The sequence below is a fragment of the Suillus fuscotomentosus genome (assembly GCF_016647785.1).
Source record: "Suillus fuscotomentosus strain FC203 chromosome Unknown F5891scaffold_93, whole genome shotgun sequence".
Classification (NCBI taxonomy): Eukaryota; Fungi; Basidiomycota; class Agaricomycetes; order Boletales; family Suillaceae; genus Suillus; species Suillus fuscotomentosus.
The window spans coordinates 135,212-158,115 of NW_024539605.1; the positions used below are offsets into that span (position 1 = coordinate 135,212).

The following is a 22,904-nucleotide window of genomic DNA, read 5'->3' on the forward strand; positions in this document are numbered from 1 at the left end:
ACTGCTTTTCAGCTAGACGGGTAGGGAAGAGCGAAATCCTGTCATTTCCGTCGTATTCTGATCATTCATTATAGTTCATATCTTTATCGACGTTCTCATTATTCGGCATAATTCGTTGTATAATCCTTGTGCTTTATCGTACGAACGATTGAACAGTTGCAAGTTCGTATCTGTGCGAAGGTATAATCAGTTGCCTGATTGGCAGGGAGATAGATAAGACATAGACGCCATGTATTGCCACAAGCGATAAGAACTCTTGCTTCGTGTTCGTTCGCTGCCACATCTCGCCACGACCTTGTTCTGTACCGCAGTACGACTTTCACGATAAACCAAATCACCTCTACTTCAGAACGCATATCGAGGTCTCCCAATGGCAACCATCGAAGCCCAGGACCTCAGAGAAAGAATCGGGCGCTTTCGAGTTCTGATCATGGGGAGAGCGAACGCAGGCAAAACGACCATCCTCCAGAAGGTCTGCAACACCACAGATCAACCAGAAATTTACGATACCCAAGGAAACAAGGTGCGGGTGATGATCTATGCCATGCACGCGTCCATCGCTGATTAATCACGGGTAGATCGATACTGCCATGATAGAATCGTCGATTAAGGTGTGTGCATGATTTTCCTTGTGGGCATACATGGGCTGACAGACGCTCAGCGTGGAAATCACAACATCACGAACGAAATGGTGTTCAAAAGCGATCCCACTTTCGTAATGCCTGTAATTTTTTTTGTCAATTTGGTATCTGATTCCGTTCTGAAGACCAACAACACCGTGAAATGAAGGAGAAGTCGCCATAGTGGTGAGCAAGGAAGACAGAAACACAACGATACAGCATGACGCGATGGACAACGAGTTCACTGGGGCATGTGCATGAATATTTGAACATCAAACCGCAATATTCGGCAGAATGCAACCAGCTTATCTCCACTAGTACTCAGACACGTGTGTGCATTACAGATCGGCGCCACAAACTCCTCGGAAGACCAACAGCGCAACGTGGTGGATGCAATAGCCACCCCCTCCAAACACGCCAAGGCTTTCCAAGTTAGACCAGACGAGCATCACTACCACCGAGTCACCTGTTGTTATGTAATAGGGGATCGACTGCCAGCATGCCATAATTGTCGTCAGTGGTCACCCTCTACGTCAAAGCCTCGAAACTTATTCGTACCTCTAGGCTCTGAATATGATGTTTGGTTCTACTCAGTTCAAAGATCAATCAACTTTGCAATGTCTTGTTCTGAAATATGGTCCAAAACGAGTCCTTGTTAAACGACAAAAGTCGTACAATGTGAGTGGAACAACTATTAAGATCTCTAATGGCTCACAGATACCATAACTTCTAAGCTCATGCTTGACTCCGCCTGCAAACATTTCCCGAGCATTCCGAGAGATGTAGTCATGTTGCAGACCAATCGACCCAATGTTTGCGATGGTCACTATGCGGACATCACGGCTGAAATATGGACCGATATCATCGACTTGCTTCACGTCGTTGAGGTGACTCGGCGTGTGGAGATGGCATCGCCCGCCCCGCTGCCGTTTTATTATCGGGCCATTTCAAAGTTGCCTGACAATCAATCAGCACCAAGTGAGGTTTATTACCAGGACAGCTCGTACGCACCCCAAATATTCTACAAGTGTTTTCAGTACTGAAGTTGAGACCACATAGCAGGAACGACGACGAGATTTGGGACATTGTCCCAATCCTGTCAGAGCGGGTATCAGAATCCGACGACCAAGTCACAGTCAAACTTGTTTCTCAATCTGGCAAGATTAGGACTACTAAAATATCGAGGGGAATGCAGGTGGACAAGCTTGTTGCTCGTGCTTGTCAGATATTGGATACTTCAGGTCCTGCCAGGGCAATTTTTGGTGGGGTAACGATGTGTGTGAACCGGACTATCGGATCATACGACATCGAGGATGGTGACTCCATCGATATTCAAGTTGATCGTATGCGTGTTAGAAAGCCAATCATTTATCTATACTCGCCCTCCGACATCGATGTTTCTGTTAAGCTCGCCCTCATTCCTGAATGGAGACTTTCTGTCATCTATCCCATTGTTACCACAGAAGACCATGGTCGGCGTTTGGAATGGAATGTCCGCACCCATCAAGATGGCAGTCTGACTGAACACAACTCTGGTTTGAATGTCTCGTACTTGTTCTGGGAGGCGGAGTAAGTCCCCTTGATGATACAGAAATCACTCTCCTGACTTGTCTTGCTCTTCGCAGGACAAATTCGCAAGAATTTCTCCGGACACCAGCATACAAACCGCAACCAGTGGATACATTCAATCCAGTATCCAACAGTCTCGATGATACGGATTCAATTGTCACTCCAGTGGACAGAGTAACAGTTTACCTCGATAACTCACTCAAGGTTTTGGGACTTCACACCGAAGCTAGAACATCATTCATAACGTGCGTATATATGCGCTACCTCAGGCTGTCAATTTGTAAACACAACACTGAAACTGCCATGGTACTAGCTACTGGCTACCATCCTTCCTCAAGCACGAATACGTTGCACTCCGATTTATTCCTCAAGCAGCATTCGAACGCGCCGCTTCTTTACACATTTCTCCGCAGCCCGACGTCGTGACTCGGGTATTTATGCTGTTCAAAGGTATCCGTAAGGAGGACTTGACAAATTGGACCAATGCACGAATTCAAGCAGAGAAAGACGTTGCTTGGTGGGTGGATGTGGTTGGAGTTGATCCTGCAAGAGCTGGTGATGTGACTTTGTTCAGGGCGTTGGAATGGGGCGGGATGGAGGTTCTCATTTGATATTCTATCAGGTTATGTACTTAATTTGTGTAGGTGTTATCGCGTTTTGTCTTGATTGGCTTTGTATCCGACAAATGTGCAGGTGAACTTATGCACTCGGAAACGTTCACTCCCTTCCGTGAGTCTATGAAGTACGAATTATCAGCCGGGAACTCGACCTCTTATGTTCCAAAGACTTGCTAACCGTTCGTACGATTCTTTAAGTAACGCAGTGGCCTTCTTTTTGAGATGCAATCAGGCTAACGAGGCATAAATGACTTGCAGCTCGAAACGTGACAGCCATTGATTTCAGCATCCCCGAGTTAAAATACACAATCGTTTCTTCTTTTCAAACTATACAGATATCTGTGTACTAGTTACCAGTGCCCTATTCTGAGAGCCAGGACATGTACATGTGTCGGTCATTCAAGTTAACATGTGGCGGGTTCCGTGTGTATTTTCAGTGCGAGATTAGTAAGCCTGAGGGACACTACCAAACTCTATTAATTCGACTTATTTAGAAGTCCGATCTCTAGGCTCTAGTGTTGCCGCGAAGTGAACCGAAGAAGTGGAAATTTGAGACACACACTGCTGCAGTAAATTACGATGGCAGTAGAGTCCACTTCTCCCCGTTTGACCAGTCCAGGCTAAGCCAAAAACCCAGCTGTATTCAAGACTCAAGTGTGTCGAGAAGCTTTCCCGTTTTCGCATCCCAAATTTCTGCTGCGTACCACCAGTGTCTCCGCCCGTCGCAAGTTTTGAAGAGTCAGGCGAGAACATCACCGTATACACGCATCTTTTCCCTGTTTCAATTGTAAGAACAGTTTTGCCGCTGTCGATATCCCAGACCCTTGCTGTCCCACCCCAGGATCCTACCATCTGTGCTCCATATGTCCTGTCCAACTGACAATGACCCTCATCTCAATATACAACAACCTCGCTTTCTTGCCATTGCCTCTACTTGGAACAATCTTGCCGTTTCGAGACAATGCCATGGATCGCACCGCATAATTTTCTTCATCCCACCAGTCCTTGCCTGCAATGATCTGTACGCCCTTTTAGGCTAGGTCACATAGTTGGAATGAGCCATCCGACGGACATGTCATGATGTGTTGTCCGCCAGGCAAGTGCACAATGCCGTTTACCCAGCTGGTATGACCTCGCATCGTCTGGCGTGGCGTTATCTCTGGTGTCTTATTGGTGGAGGAAGACATGGTCCGTGCTCGGAGGTTTAACTACGGCAGATCATGTATACGAGAGAAGTCTACTAGGATCTTGGAATCAAACGAGGTTATCCGATAATGTAAAAGTTTGTTGGTGAGTCCAGGGGCCCATCTTCTTTCACTTTAACCCTTATCAGAAGCACACAGGCCATTACACATGAGACAGTCTACTTACAGGATTTAATCCCTACTCGCAAGACGGACAATGTATGTAGGTGCTACGAAATCCGAGAATGCGCAAGAGATCTTTGTGGGTATCCGAAGTCGCTGGTAAGTAAGCAAGTTGTCAGCTTTAGCTTGAAAAAGAGCCTAGAGTATTGCCCACGAGAAGGACCTTTGAGACGAGCCCGGTGCTCAATCACGATCGTGATTAGGCTCAACAAAACAGTTAACTCAGTAGGATCTTACTGTGGTCTATAACATGCTACCGATCAAACTCGCACTTAGCAACAGTCAAGACATCAATAAATTCTTAAAAATAATTCCATTCATGAATGATGATGACTCAACCCCCAATGCGACCTTCGGCACGGAATGCAACACAGCTTATCTCCACTAGTACTCAGACACGTATGTGCATTGCTAAAGAGAGAGATCGGCGCCACAGAAGACCAACAGCGCAGCAACATAGCATGACGTGGTGCATGCAATAGCCACTGTTTTTCCTCTCCAAACACGTCAAGGCTTTCCGAGTTGGGCCCGATGCATCACCACCATCGAGTCGCCTGTTGTTAAAAAGGGATCAAATGTGCCATCATGCCATAATTGTCGTCAGTGGTCACCCTCTACGTCAAAGCCTCCAAACTTATTCGTACCTCTAGGCTCTGAATGTCTGGTTCTACTCAGCCCAAAGAGACATCGATTTTGCGATGTCTTGTTCTGAAATGTGGTCCAAAACGGGTCCTTGTTAAACGACAAAAGTCGTACAATGTGAGTGAAACAAGTATTAAGATCTCTAATGGCTCACAGATACCATAACTTGCAAGCTCATGTTTAACTCCGCCTGCAAAACTTTCCCAAGCATTTCGAGAGATATACTCACATTTCAGACCAATCAACTCGATGTTTGCGATGGCCACTACGTGGAAATCACGGCTGAAGTATGGAGCGATATCGTCGACTTGCTTCACGTCGTTGAGGTGACTCAGCGTGTAAAAATGACATTGCCCGTCCCACTGCCGCTTGATGATTGGGCCATTTCATTGCCCGACAATCAATCGGCACCAGGTCAGGTTGATGACCAGGACAGCTCGTACGCACCCCAAATATTCTACAAGTGTTTTCAGTACTGAAGTTGAGACCACATAGCAGGAACGACGACGAAGTTTGGGATATCGTCCCAATCCTGTCAGAGCGGGTATCAGAATCCGACGACCAAGTCACAGTCAAACTTGTTTCTCAATCTGGCAAGATTAAGACTATTACAGTCTCGAGGGAAATGCAGGTGGACAAGCTTGTTGCTGATGCTAGTGAGATATTGGGATGTCACCTCGCTCTTATCGATGCAATTTTCGGTGGGGTAAGGATGCATGCGAACCGGACTATCGGATCGTACAACATCGAGGATGGCGACTCCATCAATATTCGAGTTAATGATTTCACGCGTATCAGAAAGCCAGTCATTTATCTATACTCGCCCTCCGACATCGACGTTTCTGTTAAGCTCTCCCTCATTCCTGAGTGGAAGCTATCTGTCATCTATCCCATTGTTACCACAGAAGACCATGGACGGCGCTTAGAATGGAATGTCCACACCCATCAAGATGGCAGTCTGACTGAACGCGATTCTGGTTTGAATGTCTCGTACTTGTTCTGGGAGGCGGAGTAAGTCCCCTGATCATACAGAAATCACTCTCCTGACTTGTCTTACTCTTCGCAGGACAAATTCACAAGCAGCATCCAAACCGCAACCAGTGGATACATTCAATCCAGCATCCAGCAGTCTCGATGATACGGATTCAATTGTCACTCCAGTGGACAAAGTGACCGTTTACCTCGACAACTCACTCAAGGTTTTGGGACTTCACCCCGAAGCTAGAACATCATTCATAACGTGCGTATATATGCGCTACCTCAGGCTATCAAATCGTAAACACAACACTGAAACTGTCGCGGTAGCTACTGGCTACCATCCATCCTCAAGCACGAATACGTTGCCCTCCGATTTGTTCCTCAAGCGGCATTCGAACGCGCCGCCTCTTTACGCATTTCTCCGCAGCCCGACGTCGTGACTCGGGTATTCATGTTGTTCAAAGGTATCCGTAAGGAGGACTTGGCAAATTGGACTAGCGCACAAAATAAAGCAGAGAAAGACGTTGCTTGGTGGGTGAATGTGGTTGGAGTTGATCCTGCAAGAGCTGGTGATGTGACTTTGTTCAGGGCGTTGGAATGGGGCGGGATGGAGGTTCTCATTTGATATTCTATCTGGTTATGTACTCGATTTGTGTAGGTGAACTTATGCACTCGGAAACGTTCACTTCTTTCCGTGACTCTATAAATATGAATTATCAACCGAGAACTTGACTCTTATGTTTCAAAGACTTGCTAACCGTTCGTACGATTCTTCAAGTAACGCAGTGGCCTTCTTTTTGAGATGCAATCAGGCTAACGAGGCATAAATGACTTGCAGCTCGAACGTGACAGCCATTGATTTCAGCATCGCGAGTTAAAATACACAATGGTTTCTTCTTTTCAAACTCTGCAGATATCTATGTACTATGTGGTGGTTTGCAACATATCCAGAAGTTCCACCAATTGAACATGAGGACGAGCTGAAATACTACAAGGGAAAGTCTTAGGGTGACTAAACAATCATATCAGTAACGAGAGGATAGAATAATAGGAAATGAAGTACTAAGTGATACCCGTCGCGAACTCGGGGGTGAAATCGATTGCTTTGCCCTGGTCATCTTTGGCGGAAGAAATATCCACCGTGGACAACATTGTCACAATGGCAGACCACACAGAGGCGTCAGCAATGTATCTGCCTGATTAAAGAACGCCCTGGTTCATCACTTGCTGATGTCGTGGGGATGGATCGACCCACCTGGGCATATACGCCGGCCTAGGCCAAAAATATATTGCACAGGGTCATCGTCCGTCAGCGCGCCGTTAATGTCGATGAATCTCTCTGGAATAAAATGACATGCATCGGGATACCGCTTTTCATCATGTGAAATGGCCCTAAGATTAGGTTTTGTGATATTTCGTTGAAGGCTGAGTGAGCAGGATGTATCTAACCATAAGTTGCACATGACGATCGCTCCTGATGTACAATATTTAGCCCATTAATCATCTGTTCATCAGGAAAAAATAAATAACAGACCTTTTGGGATGTAGTGACCATCATATGTATCTTCACTCGAGGTAGCATGTGGGATTCCTATCAGGTAGTCTTCAACAAATGCAAGAACACTTAATGACGAGCATCACCAAGTGGTGCAATCGGCATCCACCGGTAAGTCTCCCGCACAACTGCATCGACATAGGGTAGTGATTTCTTGTCCTCAAACGCAGGCAACCGATCTCTTCCAATGACCAAGTCGATCTCCGCTTGTGCGCGTTTCTGGACATCTGGATATAGCACCATGGCAAGAACAAAGACCATCAACATCCCGGTAGTCTGTGGAAAGGTCAAGTAGCAGCAATATATATTTGACGTCTTACAGTCTCATATCCACCTACATAATGTGTATATCGTGAGCGTTGGTGCTATCTCGAAAAAAGTTGCTCACCTCCAACAGCAGTGGCAGCTGTGTTTTTCAAGGCGGTCTCAAACATTGATTTGAACGCCTTGTCTTGCTTCTCTACCCTTTGCAAATTTTCGGCCACCATTGAAGATGTGTCCAGGAGTAAGTTGTCAGCCTTGGTGGGCATCGAATTAGGTCGGACTACCAGCGAGAAAAAAATAGACGTCACCATACGACGCTGCACATATTGAAACGGCACATCCACCATTTCATTGATGCTATTGGTCGAAATCTGAGCATCACGTTTGATCGAGGATCCTGGGCACCAGTCAGGCAACTTCAGTACTGCAAAACGCATAAAATATCAATGATTTCTCGTCAGAGGTGCTGCGCTCACAGAAGGGGAAAGTTTTGATCACGATTGCCCTCTCTGGAGTCAACCAGGGAATGCCAAGTTGCATTGAATGTGCGAAGAGTCCAACCAAAGGATCATCTTGAGCACTGGACTCGTAGCCATATACAGCTGATATCACAACAGAAGACGAAAATCTATGAAGAGGTTGATAATCGCTCGATATTCGAGAAAATACATTAACTGACGTTGCAAAGTGGGAATCATAATGTTGAGGATCGGAAATTAGGTTGACGATCATCTCACGAGCCCGCCTGATCTGCATTGGGCGGAACTTGAGTGCAGATTCGGCATGGAAGGTTTGGTGGAAGAGTCGTCGGCTAAGACGCCATGCATCATTATAACCTGCGAATAAAAAGTTAAACATCCAGCCAAATCTGTTTAGAGATTTCAGACCGATTCAACGAAAAAACAAACAAACAAGGAAACACACGGTTCAACTGTGGCTAAATAGGGTCGATCGGAGTAGATTCGGGAACGGTTGTGCAGCAAGGCGCGTGCAACACGCTGAGAATTGATGACAACCACTTTCTGGTCTAGAATTCGCACGAAAAACAAGTCTCCTGATAGTACAATGAGCATCATATCAGCGCTAACTTTCTGCTCACGTACCATAGATAGCATGCCATTCAGTATAGGTTAACCAAGGTCGCTTTGTGTTGATAGATAAGACATTCCCCAACAATGGAAGCGGCACTGGACCAGGAGGAAGAGGAGGTTTATGTTGTCTGTTCCCAACGAACCGCCTGAGGATAGTAATGACAACAAAAGAAACGGATAGGACGGCAAGAACGGCAAGGCTATCAACTGAAGGGGTCCCGGTCATGATTAGAGCAGCTATCCTTGGGCAAAATTAACGATCTTTTTATAAATGCAAGGGGAGATTCTTATCGCGAGTTGTGATTGGTGTTTCTAAATCGCATCGGTTCAAACCACGCCGTTAGATGCGGTTGTGGCCCAACAAATTCGACACGCCGAAGAAAGAATACAGAAAACGAAAACCACGTTTCAACGTACTTTGGTTGGTGGATAGATATTCAAAGACAGGCGGGTGATGCTTCAGTGAAATGGACCACAGTATTTCTGATGTCCAATGGCAAGGAAATCAATACATAGTGCAAAAGGCAGTTCCTAAAATAAAACAGTTACCCTGATACTTCGAACCAAACCATCAACTTACATTACGTAATATTTGAGGTCATGCGTGAGGCACATTCGACGAGTCATTGACGTTCAACTGAAAACGCTCCTTCATGTACTCAATGCCTCCACTGGGCATTTGTGCAATCGAGAGGCACAAATCAACACCTTCATAGAAAGTAGAGTATGAAGAGCTTTTGTATTTATTCATGATCCATGCCTATTAAGCAACGGTCACAAAGTTATGTTGGTGCATACGTGGGAGAGCCAGAAGCCGCTGCTACATGATATTCAGGGCAAGGTCGTGTATGATTTAGACCCAGTCATGACTGTTGTGAAAATGCAGACATTCTGCGAAGTCTCGCAATACAGGGTATCACTGGGCGTGGACTCGGTGCTGCATGAACCAAAATAACAACCAACGATCAGTCAACTCAATGTTTGTCTTGTATCAACACTCGGCACTCACCATCGTCTACATGTCGGATGTTCTACTTTCTTCGAAGTCTGGCGCACTCGCAAACAGCGTTTGGAATATGCGAGGATCATGGACTAAATTATGGGCTTTTGAGTACTTATCGGAAGTTACTGATCAGACAGAGAACATGTAAAGTTCATTGAGAGGAAATGGTAGATTGAGGCTCGAAGGAACTCGTAGTTTCATGATTAGCAATTACAAATTTGGTCGCTACAAACAATAAATAATAGTAGGTCCACGTCGACCCCTAGTAGTACTCATGCACTTTGGCCCGCCGGCCCCACTTGTATGCGCCACACAAGACCAACCAAAGACCAGCAGCGATAACCGCGCAGCTGCCAGCAACATAGCAGAACGTAGCATGACGTGGCGATAAAGACCGCTTGCTACTATTAAATATTAAGGGATCCAGTACCAGCATACCAAGCCTGATTATAGACGGCGTCGTCAGTGATCACCCTCTATTTGAAAGCCCAAGAATTTGTACCTTTGAATGTCTTCTTCTACTAACGAGACTCAGACAAAAGACAAACCATATTCGCGTCTTGTCCTGAAACACGGTCCAAACCGGATCCTGGTTAAACGGCAAATTTCGTATAATGTGAGTGGAACAACTAGTTAAATCTGTAATGGCTCATAGATATCATGAGTCCATGCTTGACGCCGCCTGCAGACATTTCCCAAGCATTCCGAGAAATGAGGTCATGTTGCAGACCAATCGACTCGCTGTTTGCGATGGCCTTTATGCGGAAATCACGGCTGAAGTATGGGACGATATTCTTCACTTGCTTCACTCCGTTGAGGTGACTCGGCGTGTGGAAATGACTTTGCCCGTCCCACTGCCGCTTGACAATCAATTGGTGCCAAGTAAAGTTAACGAACAGGACAGCTGCTCGTATGCACCAAATATTCTACGTGTGTTTTTCCGGTACTAAATTTGAGACCACACAACAGGAACGATGACGAAGCTTGGTACGTTGACCCAAACCCGTCAGGCCAGGCGCCAGAGTGCGACGACCAAATCACAATCAAACTTGTTTCTCGATCTGGCGAGATTAGGACTACTAAAATCTCGAGGGAGATGCAGGTGGACAAGTTTCTTGCTCAGGCTAGTCAGATATTCGGATATTCAGGTCTTGTCAGGGCAATTTTTGGCCAGGTAAGGATGCATGCGAACCAAACTATCGGATCGTACAACATCGAGGATGGCGACTCCATCAATATTCGAGTTAATGATTTCACGCGTATCAAAAAGCCAGTCATTTATCTATACTCGCCCTCCGACATCGACGTTTCTGTTAAGCTCTCCCTCATTCCTGAGTGGAAACTATCTGTCATCTACCCCGTTGTTACCACAGAAGACAATGGACGGCGCTTAGAATGGAATGTCCGCACCCATCAAGATGGCAGTCTGACTGAACGCGATTCTGGTTTGAATGTCTCGTACTTGTTCTGGGAGGCGGAGTAAGTCCCCTGATCATACAGAAATCACTCTCCTGACTTGTCTTACTCTTCGCAGGACAAATTCACAAGCAGCATCCAAGCCGCAACCAGTGGATACATTCAATCCAGCATCCAGCAGTCTTGACAACACGGATTCAATTGTCACTCCAGTGGACAAAGTGGCCGTTTACCTCGACAACTCACTCAAGGTTTTGGGACTTCACACCGAAGCTAGAACATCATTCATAACGTACGTACATATGCGCTATCCATGCTATTAATTAGTAAACACAGCACTGAAACTGTCGTGGTAGCTACTGGCTACCATCCATCCTCAAGCACGAATACGTTGCCCTCCGATTTGTCCCTCAAGCCGCATTCGAACGTGCCGCTTCCTTACGCATTTCTCCGCAACCCGACGTCGTGACTCGCGTATTCATATTGTTCAAAGGTATCCGTAAGGAGGACTTCGCAAATTGGACCAATGCACGAATTCAAGCAGAGAAAGACGTTGCTTGGTGGGTGAATGTGGTTGGAGTTGATCCTGCAAGAGCTGGCGATGTGACTTTGTTCAGGGCGTTGGAATGGGGCGGGATGGAGGTTCTCATTTGATATTCTATCAGGTTATGTATTCAATTTGTGCAGGTGTTAACGCGTTCTGTTTTGATCAGTTCTGCATCCGACAATTGTGAGGAAAATGTGAACTCGATGGTGTCCACGAAATGGATGCATATGATTAAACATGCCCGCAGTTGAAAGGCTGTGGTTAGAGCAAGGCTATAAATCCAAATTTACATCTTATGACGAGAAATCGTAAGTTACGCGCCGTTGACCCAAAGACACTGATGAATATACCAACCATAAATCACGTCCGACCCCTTCTCGTAAAAAGTCGACATAGTACTTAGTCAAAAACCGCACCTGTTCCAGCGTCCCAACGGCCTTGACGCTTCACCGTCTCCGCACAACAGTGATTGCGCGCTCGACCAGTTGTAAAGTATCCTTCCTGACGTGACTCTCCAAGCCATGAATTCTGTCAGGGACTCGTTGACTAGGACGATAGTGAAGTAAGGGGTTTAGGCAGTGATATCCTGCAATCACAATGAAAGTGAGCAGCTGAATGACTCAACAGATGGAGTACTTACGGAAGGATGTCCATTCCTGCCCGGTGCGCAGAGCTTGTGTAGTCTAGCCAGCGTATCCCGAGAAATTTGAGCTTTGCATTATCCAGGCAACTGCAAACTAGCCAACATATCCACTGAATGTGACAGCTAGTACAGCGTGCTCCAACTTGATTTATACGCCGTAGATATGTCGACAAATGGCGTTGCGCCCACTGACCATACCTGCAGGGCACACTAGCGATCGTTTTAGCATAGGTCAGTGGATACGCTCGTGCCTTGAGTAAAAGCAACACACCGAGGTACCCAGCTTGAAATGGCACTTGGTACCATAGAAATGTGATGTTGAAGGGAGCATTGCTCTGAACGCTCTCAGTTTGGTGGTATTTTGCAATGCAACTGAAGGTGCCAGTCTACACTATCAGGCTTACATACTAAGAACAGTGATGACGTGGACTCGCTGTTCGTGTTCACTGGAATTGATGAAATCGAACATAGAAGGAAAGACAACCTTTGATTAGACAGAGCAGACGTCCCGCTTTCTTGGAGAAAATCCGCTTCTGATCGCTTCCATTAGGCACTTCAATGCGGATCTCTAGGCCAGGTAGAGAAGTCTTAGTGGAAGAAGCCATCGGTTAGACTCGTAACCAGTCTGGACTACGTCTTTGATATTGTTAAGTGTTTGACGTAGATCGGTGTCAAAGCATCGATGAACAAAGTTCGTGCTCACTGTTCGGCATCTTCCGCATCAATCCACCTGTTCTCAGGCTGTGGGTGAGACGAAGTATGTATATGAGCGCTAGCGACTAGTCTGGTGCGCACAATTAACTCACAATCAGACCACTTTTTGACCATTTTTGACCGATCGTTTCAAGTAGAAATTATAAGGGCTTCAGATTCAGAAGTCATGGACTCGAGTCACTTCAGCATCAACCTTTCTTCTGTTTCCAGAATCCACTCGTCATCGAAAAGTGTCTTTAGACTCTAGGGTATCATGGATCCTCGTCCAAGAGTAATCTGCCTTCCAAACACCATGACCAACTGGCCCTGGCCTCGTGCGATGAATCCCCATTATGAGGTTGTAAAAGCTGAAGTCGATGCTTCGTTCCGTGAATTCAAGGCTCTGAGTGCCGAGTCACAGGAAGCATACGACAAGTGTGATTCCGGTTCGGCCTCTGTTTTTACTTGCCCATGATTTTAATGGTTGATTACTATTTTTGTAGCCCGTTTAGCAGCACTGGGTTATCCCAATGCATCAAGAGGTTCGTGTTCGACCCTAGTTCGGGTTCTTGTGAACCGCACACCTCTAATTCTATTCTGGCCACATAGAATACCTTCAAATCGCCTGCGAGTTTGTCAATGTCCTCATCATTGTGGACGAGTACACCGACGTTGAAAATGCAGCAGTTGCCGAGGCAATGGTAGGCATCGTCATCGATGCCTTACACAATCCTCACAAGACACGACCAGATGGCGAGTGCATCCTCGGTGAAATCGTACGACAGTAAGTATTTTCAAATTGTCTAATCATGCATTCTGAAGTCCAAGGAAATTTTGCGTAGATTCTGGGCTCGTGCGATTCAGACCACAAGCCTACCTTTTCAACGTCACTTCCTTGACAGTTATATCGCATACCTTCGTGCAGTGATTGTCGAGGCTCTCGACCGCGATAAGGCTCATTGCCGTAGTATTGGTGATTACATTAAGCTGCGACGGGATACATGTGCTGCAAAACCTCTCATCGCAATATATGAAATGGGAATGGATCTTCCCGATGAGGTGTTTTATCATCCCGTCATTGTCGAACTAGTCGAATGCATTGCAGAGTTGATGTTGATTGACAATGTAAATTCGCATTGGAGACGTGATCTGCAACCGCTAACAGCATTCACAGGATATGATCTCGTACAATAGAGAGCAGGCAACAGGGGACGAAAATCATAACTTGATCACTACTGTTATGGTGGAACTTGGCCTCGACAGAAGCGGTGCGATGATCTGGGCAGCACGCTATCACACCGAAGTCGAGAAAAGGTTCACCGATGGTCTCACCAAGGTACCTTCGTGGGGACCTTCTACCGATGTTCTAGTCAAGGAGTATCTTGAAGGGATGGCAACATGGGCTCGAGCAAATCATTCTTGGAGTTATGAAACTCAAAGGTCTCAGGAATTTCTAATTAGATAAACGATCACTTACCCTGATTGAAACTGCAGATACTTGGGTACAAGGGGCCTAGAGATACAACGAACTGGCCTTGTCCCATTACTGCCCAGGGTCAACTGCAAAGCCTCATCCGCGGGGGCAAAGGTCAATGTGGCTGATTTATCCATGATGGATGCCACAGCAGGCCATAAGCATCTAGAAGCTCCAGACCAACCCAACTCGTAACTAGTGTGTTCCACGAGCGCCGGGCCCACCGTCGCCCTAGGTGATAAGTGTAATATAATCCACATCTGTTCAGAAGAACGGGCATAGACCGCAGATAATGTTGTAGCGAATATGACATTTATCTTCAGGTGTGGCGCCCCTCTCGCAGAGTTCGCAGCTCGTTTTCCATGCACGTACCTCACATTTCGTCGACTGATTGTTCAAGTTCGTCAGATACACAGTAGTTTACAATAAGCGATATCATGAATACAATATCTCTTTTCTACTAGTCGTGGACTTAATACGGATGCAGAAGCAGGTGTAACGTGGTCAGACCGCCGCCCGCGCATAACCGTTACACCAAAAGGTGAAATACTGAAAGCTTAGCTTTCAGCATCAGCGACGGTGTATATAGAACTCAGATAAGCCAGCGTGCTTACACAGGGGCGATCTTGCTAATCTCGGGTTACCACCAACGCACAGTGATGACGGCTCGTCTGATGTGGACAGTGTATGGTAGTACTAGAGATATCGGCCTACGTATTTCTGGTCAGCGATTTAGCTACAAAGAAGATACAGAATGCCATCCAAGCCAATAGATAATACATAAATGTATCAGGGAGCAGTATATGTGTACAACAAAAATAATCTGTGTGTTTGATTGATGTAACAAATTGCGACGACCATAAGTCCAGAGTGGAAAGGTCTTGGATCAAGCATCCAGTTCAGGGAACACTATGATATATGTATGCGTGCTTCATGGAAGTAACGCCAGTAACCAGGAAGTAGATGTGCAACAGAAAACCAAAGCTTCGGAAAGTACTTGGTCAAGCCGAAGTTACACAGATGAGAGTATGACTCACACTATATAGTTGACACGACAGACGGTCCGCCTGAGTTGTCTTACATACCATGAATCGTAATCCGATAAGACCCGAATATAATACGAATGCGACGCTACAGTATGCGTCCATCCTCCAGACCTGAGTAAGACAAATCGACCACATCGGAAGTCCTATAAACATGGACACACGAGCTGGAGAAGGATGTGCGATCGGCAGCGTTCGTCTACCTATGGAGCGATCTCCTTCTTGGTCTTTGAAATCCTGTGCTTGGAGCGTGGTGGCGAACATAGCGATGCTAAGCAGCACAGCTAAGAGAGCATTCGGCTCTAGCCGCGACATATCTCGGCCTGGTTGCGATAGTTAGGTATTTTCTTATTTGATATCAGCTACATACCTGCAATGAGGGTGGCCCCAGCCTGGAAGCAAGCATATCCTAAGCCGGTCATTAAGTTTTTTGAAAACCAATGACTATGGGCTTTGAATTCATTGTACCAAAGAGTGAGCAGAGTTATCGCTAGGCTTGCGCTTAGCACTTGGATGCTGTAGAATGCTGATGATACCAAGCATATGGGGACCAAGGACCAGCGTAGATAGACCGCATCTCGTAAACTAATGTATCCCGCTGGTATTGGTCGACTAGCTTTGTTCCTGCCATCTTCTGCTGGATCAATCACTTGATTGGCAACATTGAAATGAAGGAGATGAAGCCAAATCCACCAGACCACATGAACACATCGGTAAGGGCTGTAGAGGGGGGCTGACACCAGTGCGAAAAGTGTCTGCGTCTATCATCTCAGAACAGAAAGTTACTGGGAAACGCTATTGTTTACCGTTGGAATGATCGTCGTCAGAATATCATTGTGCGTGAAGAGATAGAGTGTAAATAGGGATTTTGAGATGGGTCGTCCAAAATCAAGGGCGCTCATGAGTGTGGAGATTGTAGCACATATCCCGTATCCTTAATAAATGTTGACCAGAAGAAGCAGAGCCGAAATTAGATGTTTGAGTCTCATCAGAGACACCGTGCGAAAGCACGGAAGGGGTCGAGGAAGAACTCGGTTGGGCATCCTGAATAGGACGGGAAGAACGATCTTGTTGGACAGGGTGGGTGTTCTTGGGGACCCACGAAATAATTTCCAGCTCGGAGAATTGTTCCTACAGGATAGAGAGTCGAGATACGAAGTGGTGCGGATCGGCGGTCCGAGCGGTAAAGAGGAAATAGGACTACGCATACCAGTACAGATGTTCTCCGAGTCTCGTAGCCTCGTAGTGGTTCAGGACCACCTCGATGAAATACGTCAACGATTGCCCAAGGGTATTGCGAACAGGTAGCGCGTTAGATGATGTGCGAGAAGCAGGTTCCACGCTGATTGCCACAGAATTTATGGCACATGGGATGCCGCCAGCCGGATCACATCAGAACATGTGGATGTGGTCCTGGTACAACATACACAAAGTAGTATTGTAGTATACGGTCGCACAGTTGCTCGAATTTGAAATTATGCCAGCTGTCGACGGTCGTCAACTCGACCGTGGATTTCATACACGGCAGCACGCACCAACTCACTTTGCGAGCCGGTGATACGGATCGCTCCGATGGGGTGTCCTAGCGACGGAATAAAAGTAGTTATTAAACAGTCAGCTCGTATAAGGTAAACGCTTTGCAAACATACCCCTTTTTAACCGATATGACCGGAGGACTTAGGTGCCTCCACCGATAATAACATGGAGATGCGGCTCAAGCGCTCTTCAATCGCTGTCAAATCAGACATCATAGCGGTGTGCCTATGTTCCAGCGATTCAAAGATGTTATCGTCGTTTTGCAGATTACTGCTTTCCGTAAATGTAGTAGAGGGGAGGTTTAAGAAACGAGTAGAATAGGATCCAGATATTGTGGGCGTCACGCTTCTTCGGCTGAGTACAGACATTGCAGAACCAGGGCGTGGACTTGGGCTGGGACTTGGTGGTCCATCCGACTCGGTTTCCTCTGCTCCCTCAGATGCCGAAGCAGCCACCACGGCTGGGAAATCATCAGAGTCATAAGTTTTGTCAGTAACAATGGGCCGGAGACAAAAGCGCAGCTCTTTCCGAACGGTGTTTGAAAAATTTCGGCTAGAGGACTGTATCAAGCGCGGCTTGCGGCCACTAGCGAGGACTTTCTTCCTGGCACTCATTCCGATGCATTCCACAAGTTGCTTCATGGCTTCACGATCTGAAACAGCGCGCCGCTGAGCTGTACGCCGAATAGTGCCTGTGCGGGGAAGGGTGTGGAATGCTGATAAACTATGGGGACGAATAGGTGTTGCAAAAGCGGAGAAATGCGTGGCAGTGCTGGAAGCTTTGAGCAATGGACGAGGGCTATGGTTCCCGGAAGTGGCCTGTAAAGGCTGAGGAGTAGCCAATCTGCCTGTCTCGTATTTTAGAGATGAATTGGTTGGTAGAAGGTATACGTCCTCAGTAGGACCCCACGAAAATCCGATGAAGGCCGACTCGGCTCGTGGAGATATGTGATGAGACGTGTCATGCAAAATCGATATTCCAAGCGAAGTGTTTGGGGAAGAATGAAATAAAGCAGAAAACGCAAACGGCTGTGAATTGCCTTCATCCGTGGGTTCAGGGGGTTCAGGTACTGCTGATGCAGAATATGTGAATTGCGGCACGTGGATGTCAGACGGTGCAAGGCCTACGCAAGAAAGAATGGATATAAGAAGAACTATATTGATACCCAAGACTCACGCGAATCTACACAAGACCAGTCGGTGTTTCCGAAAAACTGGTGCTCTGTTATTTCCAGCACGCTACATCTCCCGAGACGATGGTGCCGATCAGTGAGAAATCTGTATCCACGTGGTTTGAATAATAGTAGCATGAATAGTGTCACAACAGACCTGTGAAGTAACTCCTGTAGTTGTTTAGAAACGGGAATCGCCGCATTGAAGCGCAAGCTTGTCTGTCCAAATGAAGGGTCAACGTAGGTACTAGCGAGCTTAGTAATACTGCAGTACCTGATAGTCCAAAATCCTCAGATAAGTAGTTCGGATGTCTTTAGCGAAGAAAGGGGCCACTCCATAAGCCAATTCATACAACATTGCACCGAGGCTCCACCAATCGACTTCTGAGCCATACGAACCAACTTCTTCGGAGAATGAAGGAGAAACATTGTCGTCCGACAACTCCAGCGCAAGGAGGGCATCTTCATGTGCTTGCAGAACTTCAGGAGAAATGTAATCACAAGTACCACAAGGAACAAGGGTATATTGTTTCGGGACTGACTGACTCCCGTCAGGCTCTGGAGGTGAAAGTGGCGCAGCAGACCCGAAATCTATTAGAAGCATGTGATTGCTTGCTGTGAGAACGAAGTTCTGTGGTTTGATATCACTGCATTGCGTTTATATGAGTACGCAACGCTAGAGGGTGGTCCTCACCGATGTACAAAACCCTGGGAATGACACCAGTTGATGGCGCAGACTGCCTGAGGAGCCCACCAAAGTAAGTCTGCCTCAGGAACTCTACCTTCAGGGCTCGACTCAAGCACGTCCCATAATGTACCTCCTTCGGCATAATCCATGACAATATTGAGATGAGTGGAGGTTTGGAATGCACAAAATAAGTGCGGAGCCCACGCAGAGCGCTCACGTTTTGCACGTAGAAGAATTTCCTTTTCCAACTGTGGAGAACATTGCTGCAGAATTTCTCAGCATGAAAAGTCGCTGATAACAAAAAAAGTGCTACTTCACGAGTCCGCTGGGCAAAATGTTTCTCAATAGATTTGCGAACATACACGCAACCATTTAGATGGCACGTCACCACGTCAATCTGAACAGACAAATCAGTGTATACGTAACATATATTCTTTACGCACTCACCGTCCCGAATTGGCCTTGGTCCAGTGTGCCCAGGGCGACAAGATCTCCATCTGAGAAACGGAGAGATTCTATCTCTGCAGTTCTCGCTATTTCAGCGGAGGTTATGAGCAAAAGACCGCCAGAATGCACCTGGCTCTCACCAGTCCTTCCTATGATCCGCTGACCATGCAAAATGCGATCCAAGGCAAGGCCTTCTTCGTCATCATCCGAGCTATTGAGTAATGAACCCAACAATGTTTTCCGTTTTGTCCAGGGTAGAGACATGCATTAGGTCAAGGATGAAAAAGATGACGTTTCTGGCTCCTATAGCTACAGAGTGATGATGATGATTACAGGAAGCTACAGACTAGTCGTTATCTAAGTCTAAAAGTGTGTTGAGTGTGTTGCTAGACAATCAATAACATTGAGCTCGGCTTTTTGCGTGATAAACGTTAACTCGTCCACACAACACCAACAACGTCCATATTACTGACAACTGGCAACCATAAATATTCACCATGAAGCTTGCAAGGTGAATATTGCGCTTGTTTCTATGATATTAGACTAACCCCAAAAGTTTTCTCTCTTCGAGCATTGCAAGGTTCGGGCGCTGACCCCAGGTTGTTTTCATCAGATTCTTGATGAAACTCAACAATGAGACGGTGACTATCGAGCTCAAGAATGGGTCACTAGTCCATGGGACAATCACCGGTTCGTCTAATCGGCTTGTTTACTCAAGCTTTACAACCCTCAAATCATTTGCAGGTGTCGACATGCAGATGAATACCCACCTCAAAACTGTCAAAATGACAGTCCGTAATCGGGACCCGACATCACTAGACTCCCTATCTATTCGTGGCAACAACGTCCGGTATTTTGTGCTCCCTGATGCACTTCCTTTAGATACCCTCTTAGTGGATGATGCGCCGAGGCCGAAAGGTAGGAAGAAGGACGAGGGGCGCGAAAGGGGAAGGGGACGAGCTCGAGGGATGGACCGTGGGCGTGGTAGGGGAAGAGAACGAGGAAGAGGAAGAAGTTTCTGATGATATGGTCAAATAGCATTATCATCGGGAGATGAAGAGTTCGCATAGGGTGCACCACCCAGCGGATGTAAATCCCTCTATGTAAATCTAAATGCTCCGACATCTGGTCCTTCTGAAAAGTGGGCGCTACGTTTAGTAAGACAGCCGTGTATTGAGGTGAGTGTCGATAATATCGTCTCACAATATAAGGTGAACTTTGGGAGCATCAACGGCATCGTCAAACAATGTGTTTTCCCAAGGGACCTTGTTGGCGTTCAGAGTCGGAGTCATTCACCCAAGCCATCAGTGTTGTAGTGGTGACAAAGGCTTTCGCTTCGAATGACATCTCGCTCGGGGAAGAGCATCATACCATAACATACCATTTCATACCTTTTCCAGGAATTCAACATGCGTTAGTCCTTACTCAAGAGTCTATGGAGCCTGCTAGAGACTTGGAGGGGTACTAGCACATGGGAGTCAGACGAATTTCATCCGCAGCATTCAGCATTCCGTCCTTACATATGTTAGACTAGTTATATGCTGGGTTGTATACGTACCAGCGCAAACTCAAATCAAACCACGCCACGTCTGCAACGAGCTTGCCACATTATAAGACTCCGTATATCTCCAGATTGAAGCTGAGTAAAAGGCCAACAAAGGAGCTCGCGAAGGCAGAAAATAACAAGGAATTTGACCAAGAGTTTCGCACCTAAACCTTCAGCTACTCTATCGTGCCCACACCATCCCCTGATAATCTAGTAAAATTGGCACAAAATCCCAGAGGCTGAAGTCGGGCCAATAGGTATTTACCACGTGGACTACATGTTTTCGCAGTACTGTGAGAGATACAAATGAGTTTGGTGAGGACAATGCTTCGGGTGAGTATATGACTGCCATATTCGCCAACAAAAGAATATCTGCTTTGAAATGGGAGATGGAAGACAGGGAAGGAACAGAGACACACCTGCCACTGCAGAAAACTGCTCAATCGCTTCACGCCACTCGTGCGAATGAAAGTCTCGAGCGGCGGACTGCCCCAAAGCGAAGTAATGACGTTTTCCTCGATAATCTGTTCTGTGATCAATCTGCGTGTATTGGTTGGCATGAAACATGACGGAGAAGTCACACATTCAAACAACGGTCAAGGAAAGATCTGTGCTCACGAAGAACCAAAGTTCTCTCTATCAAGGGCCTACTGCACGACGGATTGTACATGTCGTCCCATGCCACGAGGCATGTGGTGCGCAGACATTTTATAAAGTTGCTCCATTGGAGTGTGTTCAGGATGGAAGGCGAGGGTAGACAGGACATACTTGTTATTCTGACGCGTCATTTCCCTTCGCTTCATCAATTGCGACTTGAACACGCATAGGCAGCAGCTCACGATGGCTAACATACTGACCTAAGAGAGCACTGAAGAGTAATTGCAGGCAATAACATCAGGCGAGTGAGCGCTTTAAACGCAATGTATTTCAAGTAAGACCTCACCCATCCTGTGCAATCTTTACGAGCCTCTCTTCTGCTAGTTTCATGAGCGTGCAGACCTCGTCGGGTGGTCTGTTGAAGTTTGCGATCGCAAAGGCGTGGACCGTGACACGGCGTGCGTCAAAACCTATGCATATATCTAATATATGTAGTCCATGTCAGGGGATCTCCACGACTGAAACAGGATCAAGGGATGTATCCGCGTGAATGTATGCAACCTGTCTGAGTGACCCTCGACCGCGCGGCGGCCAGTGAGACGTGCAAAGGGGCGGTTAGCAACCGTTTCGAAGGCCACACATGACGTGAAATAGTGCCCACAGAAAGAACATGGAGGGGCAGAATTATGAGTTGGGCCGTGATAACTTGAAAGGAGGACTGTCCTGTCTGTCCAGCTGTGATGAAAACAACGGACTGCTTCTCTCCGGGACTAGCGGATCTCGAATGTATGATGACTATGTACTTGTTTGCGGTTTTGATCCTTGCTTTCGTTCTTATCTGTTCTACCACCGCAGTAATATCCATTTGGTTTCTTCCTCCTGGAACTTTGCCGGAGCCTTCAGATCCATCCTAGGGTGTCGCTGACACCAGCCCAGGATCCCGGGTAGACTGGTTACCAGGCCCCTCATAAATAGAGGGGCTGGTCACCAGTCTAAGGAAGTGCTACCAGAGGTCTTCCCTGAGCTACATTCCACCACAACTCTGGTGGCAACACTGTTTGAGCGACTCAACGAACGTGGCTGCAGAATAAATGAGCACAGCCACATACATTCAATTTCGGCCTCGGCGCCTCTCGACTTTCTCTAGATCTTCGTCGTCGTCTTAGACAAGCGCACACAATTTTCATACATCAATCATGCCTGACAAGCGACACGTTTTACTCTTGAATGTTGACGACATAGATGCTATCCAACCTGATGTCAAGGAGCAACCTACTCGCCCTGCCCACTCACACAAACGCAAGCGTTTTGTTGAATTCAGTGTCCTCCTCTCGCTTATTATCACTACTACCATACTTGAATTCTGGCCCCGTACTCGACACGATACGAGTACTGGA

At 46.7% G+C, this 22,904-nt stretch overlaps 9 protein-coding genes across 9 annotated transcripts; 6 read left to right on the forward strand and 3 right to left on the reverse strand.

Annotated features, from left to right (window-relative positions):
* The first annotated feature begins 269 nt into the window (after positions 1 to 269).
* F5891DRAFT_765577 (uncharacterized protein) lies at positions 270 to 921 on the forward strand. The gene is made up of 4 exons (XM_041373183.1): positions 270 to 529; positions 579 to 611; positions 662 to 715; positions 767 to 921. The coding sequence occupies exons 1-4, from the start codon at positions 371 to 373 to the stop codon at positions 785 to 787; spliced, it is 267 nt and encodes an 88-aa protein (XP_041219253.1). The 5' UTR covers positions 270 to 370; the 3' UTR covers positions 788 to 921.
* Positions 922 to 1,408: 487 nt separating this feature from the next.
* Positions 1,409 to 2,844, forward strand: F5891DRAFT_1153021 (uncharacterized protein; the record flags this gene model as incomplete). Its single annotated transcript, XM_041365177.1, has 4 exons — positions 1,409 to 1,647; positions 1,872 to 2,189; positions 2,246 to 2,434; positions 2,503 to 2,844. The coding sequence occupies 4 exons, from the start codon at positions 1,409 to 1,411 to the stop codon at positions 2,798 to 2,800; spliced, it is 1,044 nt and encodes a 347-aa protein (XP_041219254.1). The 3' UTR covers positions 2,801 to 2,844.
* Positions 2,845 to 4,849: 2,005 nt separating this feature from the next.
* Positions 4,850 to 6,520, forward strand: F5891DRAFT_765586 (uncharacterized protein). Its single transcript, XM_041373184.1, has 4 exons — positions 4,850 to 5,254; positions 5,311 to 5,826; positions 5,882 to 6,055; positions 6,121 to 6,520. The coding sequence occupies exons 1-4, from the start codon at positions 4,992 to 4,994 to the stop codon at positions 6,416 to 6,418; spliced, it is 1,251 nt and encodes a 416-aa protein (XP_041219255.1). The 5' UTR covers positions 4,850 to 4,991; the 3' UTR covers positions 6,419 to 6,520.
* A 124-nt stretch (positions 6,521 to 6,644) lies between these two features.
* F5891DRAFT_1258441 (cytochrome P450) lies at positions 6,645 to 8,929 on the reverse strand (the record flags this gene model as incomplete). The annotated part of the gene is made up of 11 exons (XM_041370083.1): positions 6,645 to 6,989; positions 7,049 to 7,267; positions 7,328 to 7,384; positions 7,435 to 7,624; positions 7,669 to 7,682; positions 7,737 to 7,866; positions 7,921 to 8,036; positions 8,089 to 8,240; positions 8,292 to 8,480; positions 8,537 to 8,666; positions 8,716 to 8,929. 11 exons carry the CDS (start codon positions 8,927 to 8,929, stop codon positions 6,856 to 6,858), a joined length of 1,545 nt encoding a protein of 514 aa, XP_041219256.1. The 3' UTR covers positions 6,645 to 6,855.
* A 1,421-nt stretch (positions 8,930 to 10,350) lies between these two features.
* F5891DRAFT_962575 (uncharacterized protein) lies at positions 10,351 to 11,776 on the forward strand (the record flags this gene model as incomplete). Its single annotated transcript, XM_041375919.1, has 4 exons — positions 10,351 to 10,616; positions 10,676 to 11,185; positions 11,241 to 11,414; positions 11,479 to 11,776. The coding sequence occupies 4 exons, from the start codon at positions 10,351 to 10,353 to the stop codon at positions 11,774 to 11,776; spliced, it is 1,248 nt and encodes a 415-aa protein (XP_041219257.1).
* A 1,503-nt stretch (positions 11,777 to 13,279) lies between these two features.
* On the forward strand, positions 13,280 to 14,674 carry F5891DRAFT_1153033 (isoprenoid synthase domain-containing protein; the record flags this gene model as incomplete). The annotated part of the gene is made up of 5 exons (XM_041365178.1): positions 13,280 to 13,451; positions 13,615 to 13,789; positions 13,848 to 14,130; positions 14,180 to 14,445; positions 14,500 to 14,674. 5 exons carry the CDS (start codon positions 13,280 to 13,282, stop codon positions 14,672 to 14,674), a joined length of 1,071 nt encoding a protein of 356 aa, XP_041219258.1.
* A 714-nt stretch (positions 14,675 to 15,388) lies between these two features.
* Positions 15,389 to 16,424, reverse strand: F5891DRAFT_962629 (UbiA prenyltransferase family-domain-containing protein; the record flags this gene model as incomplete). Its single annotated transcript, XM_041375924.1, has 4 exons — positions 15,389 to 15,463; positions 15,517 to 15,845; positions 15,893 to 16,277; positions 16,329 to 16,424. The coding sequence occupies 4 exons, from the start codon at positions 16,422 to 16,424 to the stop codon at positions 15,389 to 15,391; spliced, it is 885 nt and encodes a 294-aa protein (XP_041219259.1).
* Positions 16,425 to 17,177: 753 nt separating this feature from the next.
* Positions 17,178 to 19,066, reverse strand: F5891DRAFT_962602 (kinase-like domain-containing protein; the record flags this gene model as incomplete). Its single annotated transcript, XM_041375921.1, has 5 exons — positions 17,178 to 18,181; positions 18,235 to 18,335; positions 18,387 to 18,448; positions 18,504 to 18,876; positions 18,924 to 19,066. 5 exons carry the CDS (start codon positions 19,064 to 19,066, stop codon positions 17,178 to 17,180), a joined length of 1,683 nt encoding a protein of 560 aa, XP_041219260.1.
* A 728-nt stretch (positions 19,067 to 19,794) lies between these two features.
* Positions 19,795 to 20,505, forward strand: F5891DRAFT_1065561 (Sm-like ribonucleoprotein). Its single transcript, XM_041363083.1, has 3 exons — positions 19,795 to 19,875; positions 19,978 to 20,054; positions 20,109 to 20,505. Exons 1-3 carry the CDS (start codon positions 19,862 to 19,864, stop codon positions 20,384 to 20,386), a joined length of 369 nt encoding a protein of 122 aa, XP_041219261.1. The 5' UTR covers positions 19,795 to 19,861; the 3' UTR covers positions 20,387 to 20,505.
* Positions 20,506 to 22,904: the final 2,399 nt, after the last annotated feature.

Excerpts from the sequence above, each read along its gene's own strand:
- F5891DRAFT_765577 (XM_041373183.1), top strand. The coding sequence starts at position 371 with ATGGCAACCATCGAAGCCCAGGACCTCAGAGAAAGAATCGGGCGCTTT. Across the intron at positions 530-578 it reads CCCAAGGAAACAAGGTGCGG|ATCGATACTGCCATGATAGA; the intron begins GTGATGATCTAT and ends AATCACGGGTAG. Across the intron at positions 716-766 it reads TCAAAAGCGATCCCACTTTC|ACCAACAACACCGTGAAATG; the intron begins GTAATGCCTGTA and ends TCCGTTCTGAAG.
- F5891DRAFT_765586 (XM_041373184.1), top strand. The coding sequence starts at position 4,992 with ATGTTTAACTCCGCCTGCAAAACTTTCCCAAGCATTTCGAGAGATATA. Across the intron at positions 5,827-5,881 it reads TACTTGTTCTGGGAGGCGGA|GACAAATTCACAAGCAGCAT; the intron begins GTAAGTCCCCTG and ends TACTCTTCGCAG. Across the intron at positions 6,056-6,120 it reads GCTAGAACATCATTCATAAC|CTACTGGCTACCATCCATCC; the intron begins GTGCGTATATAT and ends CTGTCGCGGTAG.
- F5891DRAFT_1065561 (XM_041363083.1), top strand. Across the intron at positions 20,055-20,108 it reads AGTCCATGGGACAATCACCG|GTGTCGACATGCAGATGAAT; the intron begins GTTCGTCTAATC and ends AATCATTTGCAG.